General features: G+C 44.9%; 1 protein-coding gene across 3 annotated transcripts in view; it reads right to left on the bottom strand.

Annotated features, from left to right (window-relative positions):
• The window catches only part of LOC124031230 (inositol 1,4,5-trisphosphate receptor type 1-like), a 189,796-nt gene that overhangs the window by 7,345 nt on the left and 163,797 nt on the right, over positions 1–18,654 (bottom strand). For all 3 annotated transcript variants that reach the window (XM_046342257.1, XM_046342258.1, XM_046342259.1), the window contains 4 exons: positions 18,329–18,518; positions 17,557–17,652; positions 15,929–16,062; positions 11,705–11,870 (listed from right to left, as the gene is read on the bottom strand). In XM_046342257.1, the coding sequence (XP_046198213.1) occupies positions 11,705–11,870; positions 15,929–16,062; positions 17,557–17,652; positions 18,329–18,518 (586 nt within the window). The remainder of the gene's footprint in view (positions 1–11,704; positions 11,871–15,928; positions 16,063–17,556; positions 17,653–18,328; positions 18,519–18,654) is intronic.

Raw genomic sequence — 18,654 nt, 5'->3', positions numbered from 1 at the left:
TATGCAGAACTAGGAAACAGAATTTGATAAACAAATTAACTCGCATACTACTAAGCTGTTTTTTCAACCCACAATGGCGGAAGGAGGAGAAGATATCGATTTGGTCGAGGATATAATTATAACGCCATTCTCAAGACGAACTTTTCAAGAAAAGTTAGATATTGTAAGGAGAGGTCGCCCGACGCAGACGCTACAAAGCCTGTCACAGGCGGGAAAGGGTTTCGTTCGCCACTTTCAAAGTTCCAACTACAAGCGCTATCAATGGCTCACAGGCTCCGAGAAGCACTGCAAACTGTACTGCTGGGAATGCCTATTATTTGCAAGTGATAGATTTGGTGTTTGGAGCCACACTGGCTTTGCAAACTTGAGTTGTCTAAGCAAGGCAGCAACGAGACACCAAAGTACGGCTGGGCACTTACAAGCAATGGTGCTTTTGAAAACTTTTGGGGACAGCCGAGTGGATCTACAGCTCAACGAGCAAGCACGGAGGGCAACGGACAATGAGAAGGTGAAGAAAAATAGGGAAATATTGAAAAGACTCATTGATTGTGTCATGTTTTTGGGTAAACAGGAACTATATATTTTTTGGGACTTAAAGCTCAAAGTTTGTGGACCAGAAATGGATAGAAGAAGAATATTAATACAACTCTGTTGCACTCGACTATGTTCTTGGCTATTAGTTGAACTGTACTTACTGTATTGTACTCTTCCCCTGCAATTCTCTGAATAAAAATGCAATTTCAAGGTGACGCAACGCCTGGTTATATTGCGTTTCCGTCTAAATGTGTAGTGTCTAGAGCCATGGCATCATAATGATGGTAATAAGAGGTGGATTAATTCGGGTGGGACTGTGTAGGACCTCACTGAAGGCCTAGGCCCCAGGCCCATGGCACGCCACTGCTATATAGTGTATATAAACTACATCCGGCGCCGACAGAGATGGCCGCCTCGCTTCACGTTCTTTGGAAACTATGCAGTATTTTGTTTTTTAATGTATTATTTCTTACACTGTTACCCCAGGAAATCTTAAGTCTCATTACATAGAGCCGGGAGGAACTATTGGATATAAGAGCAACGTCAACTTACCAACATTACGACCAGGAATACGACTTTCCCGAAGCGGATCCTCTGTTTGGTCCACCACCCAGGACAATGAATCGGATCCCAGCAGGTGACCCAAAACAACGGCGACGCAGAAGGGCCAGACGGAGCGGTCTTCTGATCAGGCTCCGTAGACGGGCTCATCAAGCACCGCTCCAGAGTATACTACTAGCCAACGTCTAGTCTCTTGACAACAAGGTAGACAAAATCCGAGCAAGCATTTTGTCTTCCAGAGAGACAGAGATTGTAACATTCTCTGCTTCACAGAAACATGACTCACTCGGGATACACTATCAGAGTCAGTACAGCCACCTGGTTTCTTCACGCATTGCGCCGACAGAAACAAACATCTCTCTGGTAAGAAGAAGGGCGGGGGTGTATGCCTTATGATTAACGAGTCATGGTGTGATCATAACAACATACAGGAACTCAAGTCCTTTTGTTCACCTGACCTAGAATTCCTTACAATCAAATGCCGACTGCATTATCTACCAAGAGAATTCTCTTCGATTATAATCAAAGTCGTGTACATCCCCCCCCCCCCAAGCAGTCACCTCGACGGCCCTGAAAGAACTTCAATGGACTCTATGTAAACTGGAAAACACATATCCTGAGGCTACATTTATTGTAGCTGGGAAATTTAAAAAGGCTAATCTGAAAACAAGGGTCCCTAAATCTTATCAGCATATCGAATGCACGACTAGGGCTGGGAAAACCCTTGATCTTTGTTACTCTAACTTCCGTGATGCTTACAAAGCCCTCCCTCGCCCTCCTTTCAGCAAATCTGACCACGTCTCCAATTTGTTGTTCCCAGCCTATAGACAGAAAGTAAAACAGGAAACACCCATGCTCAGGTCTGTTCAACGCTGGTCCGACCAATCTGATTCCACGCTTCAAGATTGCTTCGATCACGTGGCCTGGGATATGATCCGATAGCGTCGAACAACAACATTGATGAATACGCTGATTCGGTGAGCGAGTTTATTAGCAAGTGCATCGGTGATGTTGTACCAACAGCGACTATTAAAACCTTCCCCAACCAGAAACTGTGGATCGATGGCAGAGCATTCGTGCAAAACTGAAAGCGCGATCCACTGCTTTTAATCAGGGCAAGGCAACCAGAAACATGACCGAATACAAACAGTGTAGCTATTCCATCCGCAAGGCAATCAAACAAGCTACGCGTCAATATAGAGACAAAGTACAGTCGCAATTCAACGGCTCAGACACGAGAGGAATGTGGCAGGGTCTATAGTCAATCACGGACTACAAAAAGAAAACCAGCCCCGTCGCAGACCCCGATGTCTTGCTCTCTGACAAACTAAACAACTTCTTTGCTCGCTTTTAGGACAATACAGTGCCACTGACACAGTCACCTACCAAAGCCTGCAGAGTCTCCTTCACCGCAGCCAACGTGAGTAAAACATTTAAACGTGTTAACCCTTGCAAGGCTGCCCGGCCCAGAAGGCATCCCTAGCTGCGGCCTCAGAGCATATTGAATCAATCGGACATATTGACTCAATCCCTATCCCAGTCTGCTGTTCCCACATGCTTGAAGAGGGCCACCATTGTTCCTGTTCCCAAGAAAGCTAAGGTAAATGAGCTAAACGACTATCGCCCTGTAGCACTCACTGCCGTCATCATGAAGTGCTTTGAGAGACTAGTCAAGGATCATATCACCTCCACTCTACCTGACACCCTTGACCCACTCCAATTTGCTTACCGCCCCAATAGGTCCACAGACGACGCAATCACACTGCACTAACCCATATGGACAAGAAGAATATCTATGAAAGAATCCTGTTCATTGACTACAGCTCAGCATTTAACACCATAGTGCCCTCCAAACCTGTCATTAAGCTTGAGACCCTGGGCCTGATCCTCAACACTGGGGCCCCACAAGGGTGCATTCTCAGCCCTGTAATCCCTGTTCACCCATGACTGCGTGGCCATGCACGCCTGCAACTCAATCAAGTTTGCAGACGACACTACAGTGGTAGGCTTGATTACCAAGAACGACGAGACTGCCTACAGGGAGGAGGTGAGGGCCCTCGGAGTGTGGTGTCAGGAAAGCAACCTCACACTCAATGTCAACAAAACAAAGAAGATGATCCTGGACTTCAGGAAACAGCAGAGGGACCACCCCCCTATCCACATCGACAGGACAGTAGTGGAGAAGGTGGAAAGTTCCTGGGCGTACACATCACAAACAAACTGAAATGGTCCACCCACACAGACAGCGTGGTGAAGGAGGCGCAACAGTGCCTCTTCAACATCACAAACTTCAACACTCACAAACTTTTACAGATGCACAATCGAGAGCATCCTGTCGGGCTGTATCACCGCCTGGTACAGCAACTGCTCCGCCAACAACCACAAGGCTCTCCAGAGGGTAGTGAGGTCTGCACAACGCATCACCGGGGGCAAACTACCTGCCCTGAAACCTACACCACCCGATGTCACAGGAAGGCCAAAACGATCATCAAGGACAACATCCACCGAGCCACTGTCTTCACCCCGCTATCATCCAGAAGGCGAGGTCAGTACAGGTGTATCGAAGCTGGGACCGAGAGACTGAGAAACAGCTTCTATCTCCAGGCCATCAGGCTGTTGAACAGCCATCACTAACGTTGAGTGGCTGTTGCCAACATACTGACTCAAATCTCAAGCCACATTAATAATTAAAAATTGGATGTAATAAGTGTATCACTAGTCACTTTAAATAATGTTTACATACCTTACATTACTCATCTCATATGCATATACTGTACTCTATACCATCTACTGCATCCTGCCTATGCCGTTCGGCCATTGCTCATCCATATATTTATATGTACATATTCTTATTCATTCCTTTACACTAGTGTGTATAGGGTAGTTGTTGTGGAATTGTTAGATTACTGGTTAGATATTACTGCATGGTCGAAACTAGAAGCACAAGCATTTCGCTACACTCGCATTAACATCTGTTAACCATGTGTATGTGACCAATACAATTTGATTTGATTTAAAAAGTAATCTAACAATTCCACAACTACCTTATACACACTCACATCAACACCATTATCCCAGAAACAGGCAGGTTGAGAGCTTCAAGTTCCTTGGTGTCCACATCACCAATAAACTAACATGGTCCAAGCACACCAAGACAGTCGTGAAGAGGGCACAACAAAACCTATTCCCCCTCAGGAGACTGAAAAGATTTGGCATAGGTCCTCAGATCCTCAAAAGGTTCTATAGCTGCAACATTGAGAGCATGGTTGCATCACTGACTGGTATGGCAACTGTTCGGCCTCCAACAGCAAGGCACTACAGAGGGTAGTGCGAACGGCCCAGTACATCCTAGTCAAAGACTGTTCTCTCTGCTACCGCACGGCAAGCGGTACCTGAGTGCCAACTCTAGGTCCAAGAGGATTCTAAACAGCTTCTACCCCCAAGCCATAAGACTCCGGAACACCTAATCAAATGGCTACCCAGACTATTTGCATTGCGACCCCCCCCCCTTCTCTTTTACACCGCTGGTACTCTGTTATCATCTATGCATAGTCACCTTAATAACTCTACCTACATGTACATATTACCTCAACTTACCGGTGCCCCCGCACATTGTACCTGTGCCCCTCTGTATATAGTCTCACTATTGTTATTCTGCTGCTGCTCCTTTAATGACTTGTTACTTTATTTCTTATTCCTATACATTTTTTTAAAACTGCATTGTTGGTTAGGGGCTCGTAAGTAAGCATTTCACTGTAAGGTCTACACGTGTTGTTTCAGCGCATGTGACTAATACCATTTTATTTGAAATGTAAAGGGATGGAATAAGAATATTTACATATAAATATATGGATGAGCGATGGCAAGATGCAATAGGCGAGATGCAGTAGATGGTATAAAACACAGTATATACATATGAGATGAGTAATGTAAAATATGTAAACATTATTAAAGTGGCATTATTTAAAGTGACTAATGATCAATTTATTGAAGTAGCTAATGATTTGAGTCTGTATGTAGGCAGCAGCCTCTGTGTTAGTGATGGCTGTTTAACAGTCTGATGGCCATGAGACAGAAGCTGTTTTTCAGTCTCTCGGTCCCAGCTTTAATGCACCTGTACTGACCTCGCCTTCTGGATGGTAGCGGGGTTAACAGGCCGTGGCTCGGTTGGTTGTTGTCCTTGAGGATTTTTTTGGCCTTCTTGTGACATCGGCTGCTGTAGGTGTTCTGGAGAGCGGGTAGTTTGCTCCCGGTGATGCGATGTGCAGACCTCACCACCCTGTCGAGAACCTTGCGGTGCAGATGCCGCATCAGGTGGTGATACAGTCTGACAGGATGCTCTCAATTGTGCATCTGTAAAATTATAAGGGTTTTGGTGACAAGCCAAATTTCTTCAGCCTCCACTACTGTTTGTGTGGGTGGACCATTTAAGGTTGTCCATGATGTGTACGCCCAGGAACTTTAAACTTTCCACCTTCTCCACTACTGTCCCGTCGATGTGGATAGGGGGGTGCTCCCTCTGCTGTTCCCTGAAGTCCACGATCATCTCCCTCTCAAGTGAGAGGTTGTTTGCCCTCACCTCCTCCCTGTAGGCTCGTTGTTGTTGGTAATCAAGACCACTACGTTGCATCGTCTGCAAACTTGATGATTGAGTTGGAGGCGTGCATGGCCACGCAGTCATGAGTGAACAGGGAGTACAGGAGGGGGCTGAACACACACCCTTGTGGGGCACCAGTGTTGAGAACCAGCCAAGTGGAGATGCTGTTTCCTACCTTCACCACCTGGGAGCGTCCCATCAGAAAGTCCAGGATCCAGTTGCACAGGGTGAGGGTGAGACCCAGGCCTTAAGCTTAATGATGAGCTTGGAGGGTACTAGTCAATGAAAAGCATTCTAACATGGGTATTCCTCTTGTCCAGATGGGATAGGGCATTGTGATGGCATTTGCATAGTCTGTGGACCTGTTGGAGCGGTAATCAAACTGAAGTGGGTCTAGGGTGTCAGGTGATATGATCCATGACTAGTCTGTCAAAGCACTTCATGATGACAGAAGTGAGTGCTACAGGGCAATAGTCATTTAGTTCAGTTATCTTTACCTTCTTTGGTACAGGAACAATGGTGGCCGTCTTGAAGCAGGTGGGGACAGCAGACTGGGATAGGGAGTGATTGAATATGTCTGTAAACACACCAGCCAGCTGGTCTGCGCATGCTCTGAGGACACGGCTAGGGATGCCGTCTGGGCCAGCAGCCTTGCAAGGGTTAACAAGTTTATTTTTTTAGTCCGTAATTGCCTGTAGACCCTGCCACATACTTCTCGTGTCTGAGCCGTTGAATTGCGACTCCACTTTGTCCTTATACCGACATTTCACTTATTTGATTGCCTTGCAGAGATATCTACACTGTTTATTTTTGGCCATATTCCCCAACATCTTTCCATGGTTGAATGCGGTGGTTCGAGCTTTCAGTTTTGCGCGAATGCCACCATCTATCCACGGTTTCTGGTTAGGGTAGGTTTTCATAGTCAGTCACAGTGGGTACAACATCTCCAAGGCACTTTCTTATAAACTCACTCATCGAATCAGCGTATAAATGTGGGAAGGTGAACGGAAAGGCTCTGGAGCAACGAACCGCTCTTGCTGTCTCTGCCTGGCCGGTTCCCCTCTTTCCACTGGGATTCTCTGCCTCTAACCCTATTACAGGGGCTGAGTCACTGACTTACTAGGGCTCTTTCATACCGTCCCTAGGAGGGGTACGTCACTTGAGTGGGTTGAGTCACTGATGTGATCTTCCTGTCTGGGTTAGCACCCCCCCCCCTTGGGTTGTGCTGTGGCATAGATCTTTGTGGGCTATACTCGGCCTTGTCTCAGGATGATAAGTTGGTGGTTGAAGATATCCCTCTAGTGGTGTGGGGGCTGTGCTTTGGCAAAGTGGGTGGGGTTATATCCTTCCTGTTTGGCCCTGTCCGGGGGTCTCATCGGATGGGGCCACAGTGTTTCCTGACCCCTCCTGTCTCAGCCTCCAGTATTTATGCTGCAGTAGTTTATGTGTCGGGGGGCTAGGGTCAGTTTGTTATATCTGGAGTACTTCTCCTGTCCTATCCGTTGTCCTGTGTGAATTTAAGTATGCCCTCTCTAATTCTCTCTTTCTCTCTTTCTTTCTCTCTCTTGGAGGACCTGAGCCCTAGGACCATGCCTCAGGACTACCTGACATGATGACTCCTTGCTGTCCCCAGTCCACCTGGCCGTGCTGCTGCTCCAGTTTCAACTGTTCTGCCTGTGATTATTATTATTTGACCATGCTGGTCATTTATGAACATTTGAACATCTTGGCCATGTTCTATTATAATCTCCACCCGGCACAGCCAGAAGAGGACTGGCCACCCCACATAGCCTGGTTCCTCTCTAGGTTTCTTCCTAGGTTTTGGCCTTTCAAGGGAGTTTTTCCTAGCCACCGTGTTTCTACACCTGCATTGCTTGCTGTTTGGGGTTTTAGGCTGGGTTTCTGTACAGCACTGAGATATCAGCTGATGTACGAAGGGCTATATAAATACATTTGATTTGATTTGATTTTGATAAATCAATGTTATTTTCTGAGCCTTCCCGGAACATTTCCCAGTCCATGTGATCAAAACAATCCTGAAGCGTGGATTCCGATTGGTCAGACCAGCGTTGAATGGTTTTAGTTATGGGTACATCCTGTTTGAGTTTCTGCCTATGGGACGGTAGGAGCAAGATAGAGTTGTGGTCGGATTTGCCGAAGGGAGGGCCTTGTATCCATCGCGGAAGCTAGAGTAGCAGTGGTCCAGTGTATTGCCCGCGTGGATGCTACAGTCAATGTGCTGGTAGAATATAGGTGGCCCTGTTCTGAAATGAACTTTTTTTTAAATCCCCAGCTACACAATGAATGCAGCCTCGGGATATATGGTTTCCAGTTTACATAGAGTCCAGTGAAGTTCCTTGAGGGCCATCAAGGTATGTGCATGGGGGGGATATACAGTCGTGGCCAAAATTTGGCCAAGAAATGACACAAATATTAATTTCCAAAGTCTGCTGCCTCAGTTTGTATGATGGCAATTTGCATATACTCCAGAATGTTATGAAGAGTGATCAGATGAATTGCAATTAATTGCAAGATACCGCTTTGCCATGCAAATGAACTGAATCCCCCCAAAACATTTCTACTGCATTTCAGCCCTGACACAAAAGGACCAGCTGACATCATGTCAGTGATTCTCTCATTAACACAGGTGTGAGTGTTGACGAGGACACGGCTGGAGATCATTCTGTCATGCTGATTGAGTTCGAATAACAGACAAAGCTTCAAAAGGAGTGTAGTGCTTGGAATCATTGTTCTTCCTCTGTCAAACATTGGTTACCTGCAAGGAAACACATGCCGTCATCATTGCTTTGCACAAAAAGTACTCCACAGGCAAGGATATTGCTGCCAGTAAGATTGCACCTAAATCAACCATTTATCGGATCATGAAGAAGGCTTCATGGCGCCCAAGAAAGTCCAGTAAGCGCCAGGACCGTCTCCTAAAATTGATTCAGCTGCGGGATCGGGGCACCACCAGTACAGAGCTTGCTCAGGAATGGCAGCAGGCAGGTGTGAGAGAATCTGCACGCACAGTGAGGCAAATACTTTTAGAGGATGGCCTGGTGTCAAGAAGGGCAGCAAAGATGCCACATCTCTCCAGGAAAAAACATCAGGGACAAACTGATATTCTGTAAAAGGTACAGGGATTGGACTGCGGTAAAGTCATTTTCTCTGATGAATCCTCTTTCCAATTGTTTGGGGCATCCAGAAAAAAGCTTGTCCGGACAAGGTGAGCGCTACCATCAGTCCTGTGTCATGCCAACAGTAAAGCATCCTGAGACCATTCATGTGTAGGGTTGCTTCTCAGCCAAGGGAGTGGGCTCACTCACTGCCAAAACACAGCCATGAATAAAGAATGGTACCAACACATCTCCCGAGAGAAACTTCTCCCACCCATCCAGGAACAGTTTGGTGACGAACAATGCCTTTTCCAGCATGATGGAGCACCTTGCCATAAGGCAAAAGTGATAACTCAGTGGCTCGGGGAACAAAACATCAATATTATGGGTCCATGGCCAGGAAACTCCCTAGACCTTAATCCCATTGAGAACTTGTGGTCAACCCTCAAGAGGCGGGTGGACAAACAAAAACCCACAAATTCTGACAAACTTCAAGCATTGATTATGCAAGAATGGACTGCCATCAGTCAGATCTGGCTCAGAAGTTAACTGACAGCATGCCAGTGTAACGGATGTGAAACGGCTAGCTTAGTTAGCGGTGCGCGCTAAATAGCGTTTCAATCGGTTACTTGCTCTGAGACCGAAGTAGTAGTTCCCCTTGCTCTGTGGAGCGATGGGTAACGATGCTTCGAGGGTGACTGTTGTCGTTGTGTGCAGAAGGTCCCTGGTTCGCGCCCGGGTATGGGCGAGGGGACGGTTTAAAATTATACTGTTACACCGGGGTAGATTGCAGAGGTCTTGAAAAAGAAGGGTCAACACTGCTCTTCGACTCTTTGCATCAACTTCATGTAATTGTCAATAAAAGCCTTTGACAGTTGTAATTATACTTCAGTATTCCATTGTAACATTTGACAAAAATATCTAAAATACACTGAAGCAGCAAACTTTGTGGAAATTAAAACTTTTGGCCACAACTGTACACGGCTGTGACTATAATCGATGAGGATTCTCTTGGGAGATAATGTGGTCAGCATTAGATTGTATATAATTCTAGGTCAGGTGAACAAAATTACTTGAGTTCCTTCCTGTATGTTGTTATGATTATGCAATGAGCTGTTAATCATGAAGCAAACACCCCTGCCCGCCTTCTTACCAGAGAGATGTTTGTTTCTGTCGGCATGATGCATGAATCAACCCGGTGACTGTACCGACTCCGACAACATATCCAGAGTGAGCCATGTTTCAGTGAAACAGAGAATGTTACAATCTCTGATGTCTCTCTGGAAGGCAACCCTTGCCCTAATTTCGTCCAACTTGTTGTCTAGAGACTGGACATTGACGAGTAATATGCTCGGAAGCGGTGGGTGGTGTGCACGCCTTCGACGTCTGACCAGGAGGCCGCTGTCTACCTCTCCTACGGCGACGTTGTTTTGTGTCGGCCTCTGGAATTAGATCCAATATCCTGGGTGGTGGTCCGAAAAAAAGGATCTGCTTCGGGAAAGTCGAATTCCTGGTCGTAATGTTGGTAAGTTGACGTCACACTCATATCCAGTAGTTCTTCCTGGGTGTGTGTAATAACACTTAACATATTCTGGACTAACTATGTAAGAAATAATACATTAAACAACTAACAGGAACTGATAAAAAAACATTAAGTGTTGTATGTAGGCATTGTGTGTAGATTGATGAGGAAAAACAAATGTTATTATTTTTAGAATAAGGCTGTAACATAACTAAATGAGGAAAAAGTCTAGGGGTCTGAATACTTTCTGATTGCACTGATTGCATTGCACTCTGTTTACTTTGTCTACATACTCATCTCATATGTATATACTGTACTCGATACGATCTACTGTATGCTGCTCTGTACCATCACTCATTCATATATCCTTATGTACATATTCTTTATCCCCTTACACTGTGTATAAGACAGTAGTTTTGGAATTGTTAGTTAGATTACTTGTTGGTTATCACTGCATTGTCGGAACTAGAAGCACAAGCATTTCGCTACACTCGCATTAACATCTGCTAACCATGTGCATGTGACAAATACAATTTGATTTGATTTGATTTGGAAGAGGAACAAGGGCAATACTTTAACTGTAGGAGGGACTGAGGGGAGACAAAGTCAGTGGCTTGAAGAACCATCTCTTTCTCTGTGATGGGAGACAATCCCTCTAATCTTGCTCCCATCTCCTCTTTGCCTCAGTTCCCACATGAAACCATGACGACGGGGCCGTGCCCCCCCCCCCCCCCATCAGGCTTTATGTAACGTGTGTGAGTCATAGACCACCTCCACAGACATACAGCTTAACCCGACAACAGACTAGGGCCTTGTTCAAAAAGGTATAATGGTAGGAGTGCTAATCTAGGACCCCCCACCCCACCTCTTATTCAACATGATTTAAAAGGGAAAACTGATCCTACTATGTGAGTACAGGTCCTGGACTAATACTAATATATCTGCTGCCCACTGGGGCCCACAAACTGACTAGCTGAGAGAGAAGAAAGGAGTGCTGGGCAGGCAGGAAGCCTCCATGACTCAGTCTTCTAGAGAAAAGAAAGATACTGTACAGGGAGAAAAGAGGGAAGGACAGCAGTAAACTAACATTCACAGAAGAAGGTCAAGCTAAGGACTTGTGCTTACTCATGAGGGTGTGTGTGCACTACCTGCATACTCCTGTCATTCTCAGGACTTGCGCTTACTCATGAGGTGACACCCATCCAGATGAAATACCATGTAACCATATCTTGTAAAATACAACAAACCTACATTGATATGCCAGTTTTCTACTAAGCAACTGAAAACAAATTATTCAGAATACATGGCTACCCCAGTTGTGACTAGTAGTTCTGTTCTTTTCAGGCTAGAGACAGGGCAGCTATGTCTTCTCACCACATATGAAGCAGGTGGTCTTCAGGACCTCTTCCTTCTTCTGTTTCTCACTCCTCAGGTCTGCAAAGGTGTCGATGATGACTCCGAAGATAAGGTTGAGGACGATGATGATGACCATGAAGAAGAAGAGCAAGTCGTAGATCACCCTGGCCGCAAACAGAGGCTCCTACAAAGAGAGAAAGGGGGATTGGAGGGAGAGGAGTGGTTATAACACATTATAAAGCATTATAAACTCCAGGTAACAACATATACAGTACTGTACCACACTATAGCTATTATTGTTGGTACGTTGAGTAGAAATTGACAACGTGTGGGGTGTACAGACTAAACCAGAGATGACCAACAGATTTTTGGTCCAACCCACCACTAACAGCTCAACCTATAAACTTATTGAACCAATCAAATAAATGAAATCAATGTAAAGCAGTATTAGTTTATTTAGGTGTGTAAGTAGTGGACTGGACACACTGTGACCCTTCAGGATGGAGTTGCCCACCTGTGGATTAAACACATATAACATTTAATACAATAACATACAGCACATGTAACACAAAGAAATAACACAGAACATATAACACACTGACAATAAGGTCAGAAAAAAGCCAAATGTTAGACAGTGAAAGTGGGGCCCAGTATCCTACTGGGCTGACATATGATGACGTGACCTGGGTCAGAGAGATAGCGTGGCCTGTTTATTTGGGTACACAACTGAAAATGTTTTGCAATGAAAGGTGGAAATGACTGTCTCTTATTGGACAGGTCCAGGTAGTCCCTCCCTGTTCCTTCCATTTGGTGACTATATTGAACACGGCCCTGGTTTTTACATAAAGGCAGAACAGGGGCCATTGGTTATGAGCAGGGGCTTAGCCTAATCGGCCCTGAATCATGTGTGTTGATTTGAAACATAAGAACACAGGTGCAAGCGGCCAGATGTCACACAGTTACGACAACAAGAAACAGTTACGCAAACAGGCTGAAATGTCGGGCACCGTATACAGGCTCTTCTCTCGTCAAGCACCTCTTTTTAACCCTTAACAAGCATTTTACAGCTTTGTGGGCAAAGATTAAAAAGCTTTGCACTGAAAATATTTAGCTCTCTGTCCTTGTACTCTTAGATTTAAGTGCTGCATTCGACACAGTTGACCATGATGTCCTTCTGGACAGACTGGAGAAGTGGGTTGGTCTCTCCGGTCCAGTTCTAAATTGGTTTAGGACCTATTTAACCAGTCAAGAGTGTCAAACTGAACAGTACCGTACCCAAAATCAAACCTTTGAGAAAATACATATCACGTTGCATTCCACAAATGTTTGATTTTGGGTCCGGAACTGTTCAGTTTAAATACAGTATGCTACCCCTTGGGAGGGTTATCAGAACGCACAGCATTGATTTTCACTGCTACGAAGACGATAAGCAACTTTACATTTTTGTGTCACCAGAGGATTTTAGCTCCACGGATAAATTATTAGACTGCATTAGTGATTTAAATACTTGGATGGCTCACAACTTCCTCCAGCTAAATCAAGACAAGAGCAAAGTATTTATTGTTGGAGCCAAAGTAGAGAGAATCTAGCCGCACATTTTAATTCACAAGCAATACAGCATGTAAAAAACCTAGGTGTTATTTTAGATTATGAACAAAATTTTGAATCACACAATGTGGAACATTGCCAAGGTGCGGCTGTTTCTCACTCAGGCTGATACAGAGAGATTCATCTGTGCTTGTATTACAAGCAGGCTTGACTACTGTAATGCTCTCCTGTCTGGTCTACACAAGAAAGCCATTGGTCAACTGCAAAACATACAGAATTCTGCAGCACGGGTACTGACCAAGACCAGAGAGCACACATTACACCGGTTTCAAGGTCTCTGCATTGGCTGCCTGTGAGTTTTAGAATTCATTATAAGATTATTCTATTGGTTTTTAAATCAATCCACGATTGTGCACCCCAATACATGTCAGACATGCTTTTAAGTTATGTATCCAGTAGATCCCTCAGGTCCTCTGGCACTGACCTTTTAACTATCTAAGACCAAGAGGTATGGAGAGAGAGGCAACCTTTAGTTATTATGCCCCCCTGCCAGAGAACCTGAGGGGGGCGAACACTGTGGACATATTTAAAAGATTCTTTTTAGTTTTGCTTTTCCTGTTTCGTTCCTTAGTTTGTGTCATTCTTTAGTTTTTTTATGTTATGTTTGTTGTGTAGTACATTTTTCTATTTTTATTTTCGTAGTTTTTTAGTTGTTTTTTCCATGTAAAGCATATTGAGTTGCATTCCATGCCTGAAATGTGCTGTATAAATAAAGATTGATATTTAAAAGTTTCTGGATAAAGTTATTCTTTTTTTTAAGTAAAAAAAATAAAATAACTGCCATTCATATCAAATGTAGGCTACAGGTCAAATTACCTTCTTAGGAGGTACCCAGTTTGTGTACCGGTTCAAGACATGAGTAGACATTTCTCTGAAGCTCTATGTCATCATCTGTGGTCTGACGGAGTTCGGAGGAAACCTACACTACATGACCAAAAGTATGTGGACACGTGCTCGTCAAACATCTCATTCCAAAATCATGGGCATTAATATGGAGTTGGTGCCGCCTTTGCTGCTATAACAGCCTCCACTCTTCTGGGAAAGATTTTCACTAAATAATGGAGCATTGGTGTGGTGACTTGCTTCCAGTCAGCCACAAGAGCTTTAGTGAGGTCAGGCAGTGATGTTTGACGATTAGGCCTGGCTCGCAGTCGGCGTTCCAATTTATCTCAAAGGTGTTCGAAGGAGTTGAGGTCAGTCAAGTTCTTCCACACTGATCTCGACAATCCATTTCTGTATGGACCTCGCTTTGTGCATGGGGGCATTGTTATTCTGAAACAAGAAAATGGCCTTCCTCAAACTGTTGCCACAAAGTTGGAAGCACAGAATCGTCTAGAATGTCATTGTATGCTGTAGCGTTAAGATTTCTTTTAATTATTTTATTTGTTGACCTTTATTTAACGGGACAAGTCAGTTAAGAACAAATTCTTATTTTCAATGACGGCCTAGGAACAGTGGGTTAACTGTCTTGTTCAGGGGCAGAACGACAGATTTTTACTTTGTCAGCTCTGGGATTCGATCTTGGAACCTTTCCAAATCCAACGCTCTAACCACTAGGCTACCTGCCGCCTCACTGGAACTAAGGGGCCTAGCCCGGACCATGAAAAACAGCCCCAGACTGTTTTTCCTCCTCCACCAAACTTTAGTTGGCACTTTGCATTCGAGCAGGTATCTTTCTCCTGGAATCCGCTAAACCCAGATTTGCCCGTCGAACTGCCAGATGGTGAAGCGTGATTCATCACTCCAAAGAACACGTTTACACTGCTCCAGAGTCCAATTGTGACGAGCTTAACACCACTCCAGCCAACGCTTGGCATTGGGCATGGTCATCTTAGTCTTGTGTGCGTATGCTCAGCCATAGAAACCCGCATCCAATGAACAGTTATTGTGCTGACGTTGCTTCCAGAGGCAGTTTGGAACTCGGTAGTGAGTGTTGCAACCGAGGACAGACACGCTTCATCACTCGGCGCTCCCGTTCTGTGAGCCTGTGTGGCCTATCACTTAGCGGCTGAGCCGTTGTCACTCCTAGATCTTTACACTTCACAATAACATCACTTACAGTTGACCGGGGCAGCTCTAGCAGGGCAAACATTTGATGAACTGACTTGTTGGAAAGGTGGCATCCTATGACGGTGCCACGTTGAAAGTCACTGAGCTCTTCAGTAAGGCCATTCTACTGCCAATGTTTGTCTATGAAGATTGCATGGCTGTGTGCTCGATTTTATACACCTGTCAGCAACAGGTGTAGCGGACAAATTCACTAATTTGAAGGGGTGTCCACATACTCTTATTTATTTATTTATTTATTTATATATATATATATAGTGTATTTCCAAACCTTACCAAGTTCCACACAGGGAGGAGGCCTAACAGCTGGAATGGTTCTGAGGAAAATATGTATTGCTATAAACAAAATCTCAACTCTACAGATGATACTGAACTCTATATTAGAACTGAGTCTGGATCGGTATTCAGAAAATCTCAAAGTATGTGTTGGTCTCGGATCAGGTCCTTCTTCATGATTTAAAAGGCTGAACTGTTGCTAGATCAGCAGTCTTACGCTGAGACACTTTGTGAATAGGGGCTCTGTTCTCTCCAGAGTGTGCTGGGTGGGGGTCTGGTCTGTGTGCTTACCTCTTTGGAGGGCTTTCTCAGGACGTCTCCCACCCCCCCTCCACTCCTCAGGCCGTGGCTCAGCACAGTGACGATACACATGAGCAGAGAGTCACATGTACGCTCCTTGCCATCCTCCATGTCATCCAACAAGTCTGAGGGAGAGGGACAGGCAGGAGGGTTAAGCACACACACACATTTGAAATAATTCATTTGAATCCACAAATCACATTACACAAAGGATACAAACGTTTCAAAGGTCTTGGTTACAATGACACTTAAGGAAACAAAATGCCACTTCTCCACACATAAAGACAGAAACAGAGCAGTACCTCACCGGTTGCTTTGCTTTAGTCTTAGACAGGCCTGCAATCTGAAGGTTACATACAGTAAGCCTATGTACGTGGACAAGAATGACAAATATCAGTGCCAACAACTTGCACATATATCCAAGGCTCTCCAAAACATGATACGAGGGGCTGGTATTTAAGAAACTTGTCAATAAAGCCTGCTTCCTATAACAATCAAATGAGAAACCCACTTCCAAAATGAAAACCTCCCCCATAAGGACAATATCTGGCAGATTCGGTACACAGGAAAACACATCAACTTTTACGCAGGAGTGTTTACGGCTGTGTGCTTTCCCACCTCACTGGCTATCAGGTGAATGAGGCTGTCATGTCTAGTATGTAAATGTGCAACAGTCCCTATTACATTTGACGCAGTGTGTAACATTCAAAACAGGTCATGGTTTGCCGGGCAGGTACCAGTCCTAGATTATATTTTGTTGGTAGAACCTGCAACCTAGCCTTAACAATAAAGGTGAGAATGTCCTTGCCAATGGCAGCATTGTGACACATGGAATGATAGACAGAATGGTCAGCATGTTTCCCCTGCAGCCTCAGGCCAGTCCAGTGCTGCAGTAGATTTGCCTGGATACCCATCCACATCGCTCCGGCCAACTGACGTGTCTTCTTCATGATGTGTCTGGATTTGCACCCCTCCCCTATGATTTCTAGAATTAACACATTCTGACCGTTCTGATTGGTCCCAGAAATCAATGGGTTGGGCCAGAGCCGGCCTACATGATGACGCTATCAACGTCGATTGGATCGTCTAACGAATCTAACCTATCGCTAATGAATTTGTTTTGTATAACGCCTTTCATTTTGAAGTCACACAAAGGACTTCTAGGATGGCAGTTTCAGACTGAATGTATGTAGCGAGAACAGCGGAATTAAATTCAAGGTGAGCATTGGGCAAGCCGTAGCTGTCTGATACCGAGGAGCGTTGTCCTCGATGCAGGATATTATGTTTCATCACGGGTTACAAGCCTCCATGACAACACAGGAGTCCGCTACAACTGCATCAGAGCCAATCATTGGTTTAGTTTGCCTCTCTCTCACACACACACACACACACACACACACACACACACACACACACACACACACACACACACACACACACACACACACACACACACACACACACACACACACACACACACACACACACACACACACACACACACACACACACACATGCTGTAATCTGATAAAAGGCCTTTGAGAAATGATTTTGGTTGACAGAAACCTATGCAGTAGGCCATATATTATTATATAGTTTGCTGGAGTATTGTACTGTACCATCCACTTGAAGCTCTGTGGTGCAGTTGTTCTCTCCACTCTCAGACTGACACATCCCATCAGACACCAGCTTATTGGGCATACTGACCCCGTTCTCTACAAGGGACATCAGGTTAGTTAGCAACATGTGCTAATGACAACCGGAAGAACAACACCTCCACATAACAATATTGTATTGTGTTCCCTGTACTATATATTATAGCAGGCCGGGGTGTGAGGGATGTTGGTTATTGTGTTCCCTGTACTATATATTATAGCAGGCCGGGGTGTGAGGGATGTTGGTTATTGTGTTCCCTGTACTATATATTATAGCAGGCCGGGGTGTGAGGGATGTTGGTTATTGTGTTCCCTGTACTATATATTATAGCAGGCCGGGGTGTGAGGGATGTTGGTTATTGTGTTCCCTGTACTATATATTATAGCAGGCCGGGGTGTGAGGGATGTTGGTTATTGTGTTCCCTGTACTATATATTATAGCAGGCCGGGGTGTGAGGGATGTAGATTATTGTGTGACTGTGTAACTCAGTAAGCCGTGAAAAAATAATTTCCTCTTAACAGATCATTAACATCTAGCCTGGCCCAAGTGCTGTTTTATCAACTCTGTTGGAGTTGAGGAATTAGCAAGATGGCAAAAACAGATCTGGGACCAGCCTAATAAACATCCCTGGTCTCCATAGAATTAACGGGCATCCCAATTCTCATCAATTACGCCATATTGAGTTCCCTCACAGCAGTAAAGCAGGAAGTAATATTTCTATGGTCTCCTACTCACCCAGAGTGGTGTTGGGGATGCGGTCCACCTCCAGGATGAAGTCATCCTTGAAGAAGATGTACCCCACGATGGAGAACAGGTAGACCAGGATGAGGGCCAGCACTGCTGTCAGCACGATGGAGCGACCGTTACGGGTCACACTCTTTATCACGTTCAGTAGAGTCTCCTCCCTGTACACCAGGTCAAAGAGCTGCACGAGAAACAACACAGAGTTATAGCTAGACCCAATGTAGAAACAGAATGGAAGACTTGGATTGTCTTGGTTTTTCTGTTTGGAATGATTACTTTTTTCTGACCTTTGTAGAGGTATTTTTGTCTAGTTTGGA

This window comes from Oncorhynchus gorbuscha, linkage group LG03 (assembly GCF_021184085.1).
Source record: "Oncorhynchus gorbuscha isolate QuinsamMale2020 ecotype Even-year linkage group LG03, OgorEven_v1.0, whole genome shotgun sequence".
Classification (NCBI taxonomy): domain Eukaryota; kingdom Metazoa; phylum Chordata; class Actinopteri; order Salmoniformes; family Salmonidae; genus Oncorhynchus; species Oncorhynchus gorbuscha.
Note: the sequence above shows the minus strand (reverse complement) of the source record. Positions and strands in the feature narration are given on the sequence as shown.